Here is a 6,224-nt window from a genome sequence, read left to right on the forward strand (position 1 = left end):
GAAGGCGTTCACTAGATAGGGGAAGGAGTCGCGAATCCTCTAGACACAGAGATCACAGTCGTGAAGTCGACCGAATGGAGAGACTCCCGTCTCGATCGAGAAGTCGCGACCGGGATTATATTGCAAAAGGAGAATATCGTATGAGTCGTTCGAGATCTCGTAGTATTGATCGCGATTGGGACAGAGGATCATACAAGAAAGAGGACTATAGACGTCGTGGTCCATCATATGATAGATCACGCGGTGGTTCCTATGAACGTTCGCCTTACGATAAGAGACCACCTTCTTATGAACGGAAAGTTCCATACGACAAAGCGGGACCATATGAAAAGAGAATGTCTCCATATGATAAAAGGAGCTCCTCTTATGAACGTAGAGCGCCATCTCCGTACGATAGAAAGAGGCATTCACCTTACACGCGAATGCGAGGTTCTAGCTACGGGAGTCGGTCTCCAAGCCGCGATGATCCTAGAAAGCGACCAAGAACTCCGCCCGGAGAAAGAAGACCGCTTTCACCTCGAGAAGGTGATGCTACAAGTCCTATCAACTCATTAAGATCAGAAGATGGTGATTTCGATAGAAACGGAAAGCAAATTCCGCGTGTGGACTTTTATCATCAGAGTTATAGACATAAGAGTTCCATCAGAAGTCCATCTCAAGAAGGTGACAATACATTTGTGGAGCCACAACATTCGAGTCTCGTTACTGTGCCAATAGTGGACACTGCCAATGCAAGTAAAGCTATTGAGTCACCCGCTCCTACCCAAGAAGACAAATCAATGGATGCCGAGCAATTTGAGCCAATTCTATCTGATGAAGACATTTGTGATGATTTGGAAGGACCTTCTTATATGGAAGTTGAATATGATGTTAATGAATATGACGGTGTGGATGACATTATTAAGTATTTTAATCCTTACAAAGATGAGTGGAAGAAATATGAGCATGTAAATAAGATTTATATGCTAGCCGATGTGAAAAAACCAGAATTAAAAGATGTTATGTCAGCTAGTTTCGACGAGTTGTGTGACGTAAGCGCCGATTTGTTTAAAATATTGGAAATTTCTAGATCAACAAAGAAAAGGGAACAGAAATTCTTTTCGAGCACATTCCAAGATATTGATAACTCGTCTAGGGAAGACTGGGTACATCTGTGCGAACAACTTTTTGTTTCCCTCACGAATTTGTGCAAGAATACAGATATCATTCTACGTGTTTTCCGATCTTACAGCAGATCTGAACCGTCTGATGAGTTCATTGATATTTACAATTTACTTGTGACATTTTGCAAGATTGGTTTAAATTTTGAGCTAGCGTTATCACAGCAGCAACCTACGTACAAGATAAGGCATATGAAATGCGGTATTCGTCTCGCGGAGGCTTTGATGTCCCATAGACATAATGGGCAAGTCATGAGATTGCTCTTAAACACAGGCATTGATATACCAATGTTACTGTTGGACATGTATTCTAAAGAATATATGGCTCTCAGTATCCGACTCATGATTTTGAAAGCACTTAATGCCTGTCTTTCATCAAAAGTATCTATGGATCATTTCATGCAAGAAGCAGTGTATCCTAAATTCGACAAAAATGCAAGCGATAACAATAGAAAACCAATGAATGGTTATCAAGCACTTATTTCTATAATGGAGTGTAATCCGCTCGCGAGAGTTAAATTTTCGCTGAGCGCTCTGATTAAGAAATTAAATGTGTATGAGGTGCTGGAAAAACTGCATGAATTAATATTGAAATTTAATTCGAAATCAAGTGCCAAAAGTGAAAGCGAGGAAAATGACCTGTCTGAAAATGATATTGAGTTCATAGTACACTCCTTTGAAGAAATTCTATACATGTATAGATCTCATTGTTTCCATCTTTCACAACCTAAAAGATTCTTACCTGTGTCTGCTCAATTTGAGATAAATAAAGAATGCTCAAATGAGACTCTACTAGAGTTTTTTAACACTCATCGTTTTTTGGAAACCTGTCTTTTCCTGCTAACATGTCCTTCCACGTGCAATAATCTAGTTATTACAAGCCGCATACACGACGTTTTGTATGAATTAGTCCATTCGCACAATGGGTTAATGTACTTATATAAAAATATTGCGTCAAGTGAGGTATTCTTCAAGATGTTAGCTCAGCCAGATGGCCAGCCCAATACAGAAGAAACATCTTATCCTCATGACAGTAATTTGAGCAATTACAGTGAACTGCAGATTTTAGGTCTCGAGCTGGCCTATCGACTGAAAGCTGTATATTATCTAGAATCGATATCTGACGTACAAGCGGGAAAGGGAGACGAAAATGAACTGATCGATCGACTCCAGAATTTGTACTGCCTTAGTTTTGGGATCGTCGGAAAAACCGCTGTTCCTGAGGTCATCGTAATGGGCGATAATGCCGAGTGTCTTATGACAATTTTTGAACATAGTTTGAAGAGTAAAGTTAAAAATGAGTCGCCGTCCAAACACAAATCACCCGCTAAGGGTTATGCCATAGAGCTCATTGTATCTGCTGTAAGGTACTCCGCAGATGTGCCCTTTTTAAAGAAGTACGGTCAGAGGCTGATAAATGTATCGAAGGAACATGACAGATTTGAGCCTAGTGTATCTAGTGTTCTACAAGAAGTGATTCCGTATTTGAAACCAGTGGAAAAGCCGACAGTTCTCGCTGGGGAGGACTTGGCGGAATGCATCGAAATATTAAAGGCCAGTCTAGAACATTCTGCGGATTTGCCAGGCGAGCTTATGACGTGTTTGAGGATACTTCGTCATTTCTGTATATCTGATTATGACTCGAAAGGGAATATAATCTGTGAAACTCCAACTGAAGAGTACGTAGAGCTCAAGTATAAATACAATGTGCTACAACTGTTCTCACTGGATGGTGTTGCGCACCTGGCTGGAATCTTAGATAGATTAGCCACACATTTCGACCAGCCTAGCATGCATACATCCTTCTTCACATCCGTTAGGGGTTTGCAATTGGCTCAGATATTGGTGCCCTGTTTGCGATTACTGGACGAGATGTTAGCTCGAGTGGTACGGTGTAGAGGACCTCGGTTCAGAGATTTGACAGCCGCGCCCATTTTGTTGAAAACATACGGACTCGCTAAAGCGTTCCCCGTTGGATGTATCGGATACAGAACGGCGGCAAGGGCGGCTGAAGCGTCAGTAAGGGCTTTGCTCGCGTACGCCCAGCCCATAGCAGATGACGCTAACGACGGTGATTCCATACGACGTGGTCCTTGGACGTCATTATGCTCAGAAGTTATATCGTACACAATGACCGCACCATACACTTTCGTGCCCGGTTTACTCATTTTCTCGGAATTACTTCCATTGCCACTGCCACTTCAAACTAAAACGGCCCCTTCTGACCGCGAGTTGGCCGATGCGTCGAATGAGAGACGACTATGGTCAGCACACCTGCACGCTCTATCGAATGACTTAACAGATATGATCCAAGTCATCTGCATGTCAACCTATCGGCCGGTAGTGCATATGTTGCGAAGGGTTTGCATACAAATCGCGGATTTAGCGCCTAATACGGCCGCTACCGTAGCCAAAGCAGCGGTAGGAGCTGTGACGCGTGAAATTAAAGATGGCGAACCGGCATCCTCAAGCATGTCTAGAGTTCTTGGATTTCTAGCCTGCCTTGTCTCTCACGCGCCTGTGAAATGTGCCGTTATACACGCTATGAGCAACGGCCCAAAAGCAAATGAAGTTCAGGCTGCCTTATGCGGAATTTTCAGTTTGTCAAATGCGTCAAGCGAACACGCAGCTGCGCAGGAGTTCGCTGCGCACGCGCTCGCCGCTCTTTGCGACGCTGAAGTTACACTAACACCTCTAAATGCAGCTACAGATGTCATTTTAGCGAATTCCTTGCCAAATAGGGAAGCAGTAATGGCACTGCTAGAAGCTACTGCGGATTGTCTGGGCTCTGCTACTAGAACGTGTGCAGTAGCATCGTCAGTGCTACGCGCGTATTACGTGATGACAGAACATGACTATGGGTTCCAGCAGTTCAGAAAGTTTGTGACTAAACGACGGGAATCTTTGGGGAAGTTCTTTAAATGGGTCGTCGAAGGTGCGGGTGATGATAAAGTGGAGTGCATTAATCTTTATATCGATTTGATTAAAGTATTAAGGAGTGAGGAGGGAGTTGGGCCTCTGGGAAGGAAGGGATTGCTGACGTTAAACGAAATGGCCGATATGGTCGCGTATACTGCGGACTGCGAAGATCATCCTGTTATCTCTTTGGAGAAAGTATTAAAGGTAACAGTCCTTTTATTTGTTTATTTTTGCATCAATTTGTGCTACATTTTTGGTATTTATCTCTATCATGAAAAAGTAAGAATAAATGCAAATCTTATGAAATGAGAGCAACGATTTTTTTACGATTTTTGTATATATATTGGTAATACAATTTTAAAACAAATTTCTTCACATATTCCAGGAAAGAAACGTTGATGAGGAAACCATTGCCAATGCAAGTTTTCTCTTCACGAATCTGCAGAAACTAAAGTCGGAGGAGCCCGCACAAGCCGAGAGCAGTGACTCAGTGCTGCCGGCCCCGGAACCGCTGGTGACTCAGTTCGCTTCCCGGCTGATGTACACTATTGGAGACTCGAATGATGAGAGACTGACGAGCAGCTATTGGTTGAACGTGCCCGCCGCGAGCGGGGATGATGATGTTAATGATACTGAGCTGGTGCGTTATCATATACATGTTATATATACGAGTTACACTGACATAAATTTCAATAACTAAAATATCTTTAGCATTCAAGTAGTTACATTCATTTAAGTAGTCACATTTAACTCAAAATTTGTACACTTATGGACAATACCAAAAATTCCTGAGCTAATTATGCTGATTAGGATCGACAGGATTAAAAATTTTTCTTACACATATTCAGTATTCAGCCAGTGAGAAAAATTAGTAGTGAACAACACTCCCTCTTTATATATCGCTGATGGCTTGCAAATTCGTTTTCTTTGTTAACGAATTTAAATAATAAACTGCATAAATATAACTTTCTGTATATTTACTTAAACTTGAATGTTAACAATGAGCAATATACACATTTCTTCCAATAACACAGGTTTATATTAACTTTCAACTCAAATTATAGATCGTAATAGATGTGTGCAATATTCAAACGCTAAGACGACACAATGACAAAGCATCTCATGATTCGCGTGAACAAAAATATAAAATCAAATGACGGTAGGTCGTAAACATACAGCCCACCAAGGACAAATTTTCAAATTTTCCTTACATAACTATTAAATACGTAAATAATAAAAAATATCTTGATGAGAATTTTACATCAAAACGAAAAAAAAACAAAATAAAATATTACCAATTTACATGCTTCTTAATACAAACATGAAGTTCGAGAGATACAACAGAAAAATCAATATTAGTTAGTAATTGGTAAAAAACACAATTTAGAAACAGGACGTTTAATTACATTGTTTTTGCATTTCAGACTGACAACTCGCGTAATTCCGTCCAATCCGGGATGTTTTTTTTACTATAATACCATATAACCATCTTCCAGGTGGAAGATCATCCTCTACTACTAACACTAAATCTCCAATATTAGGTTCAGGAACAACATTGTTCCATTTATAACGATGGTAAAACTAAGTCAAATTCACTTGATCAACGACGCCAAAAATCTTGTGTCATTTTTTGAGTCATTTGCCACCGTCGTAGATTTGAGATATTAGATGTTTCGTAATTGACATCATGGGGTAAAACCAAAGGTTCTCCTACCAAAATGTGCCCTGGTGTCAATGGGATTGGATTGACTGGATTCTCAGTTATTTTCGATATAGGCTGAGAATTCAGGCAAGATTCGGGATCTGCTTCATCACAGTGAGTATTAGTTAAACAAATTTTCATATTCTTTCTTCTAGATGTGTATCTTCTATTTGACCTCTTCTAAAATTTATATCTTTATCTTGTAGCCACTTCGGCCCTTCCTTCCAGAGTTGAACATCCCATCGTGTACCGCCACGTGATGCACAATCTGCAGGATTATCCTTTGTAGATACGTGGTGCCATTGTTGCGGTTCCAACGAAGTAATAATCTCCGACACACGGTTGGCGACAAAAGTTTTCCAACTACTAGGTTGTCCTTGAAGCCAAGCGAGCACAATTTGTGAGTCGGTCCACGCATGAATAGAAGACTTTTCCATACCCAT

At 40.8% G+C, this 6,224-nt stretch overlaps 1 protein-coding gene across 1 annotated transcript in view; it reads left to right on the forward strand.

The window, feature by feature from the left end:
• Window positions 1–6,224, forward strand: part of LOC119828179 (protein virilizer) — a 14,128-nt gene that overhangs the window by 4,768 nt on the left and 3,136 nt on the right. Inside the window, exons 4-5 of the mRNA XM_038350278.1 lie at window positions 1–4,283; window positions 4,465–4,719. Coding sequence (XP_038206206.1) covers window positions 1–4,283; window positions 4,465–4,719 — 4,538 coding nt within the window. The remainder of the gene's footprint in view (window positions 4,284–4,464; window positions 4,720–6,224) is intronic.

Source organism: Zerene cesonia, chromosome 7 (genome assembly GCF_012273895.1).
Source record: "Zerene cesonia ecotype Mississippi chromosome 7, Zerene_cesonia_1.1, whole genome shotgun sequence".
NCBI lineage: Eukaryota > Metazoa > Arthropoda > Insecta > Lepidoptera > Pieridae > Zerene > Zerene cesonia.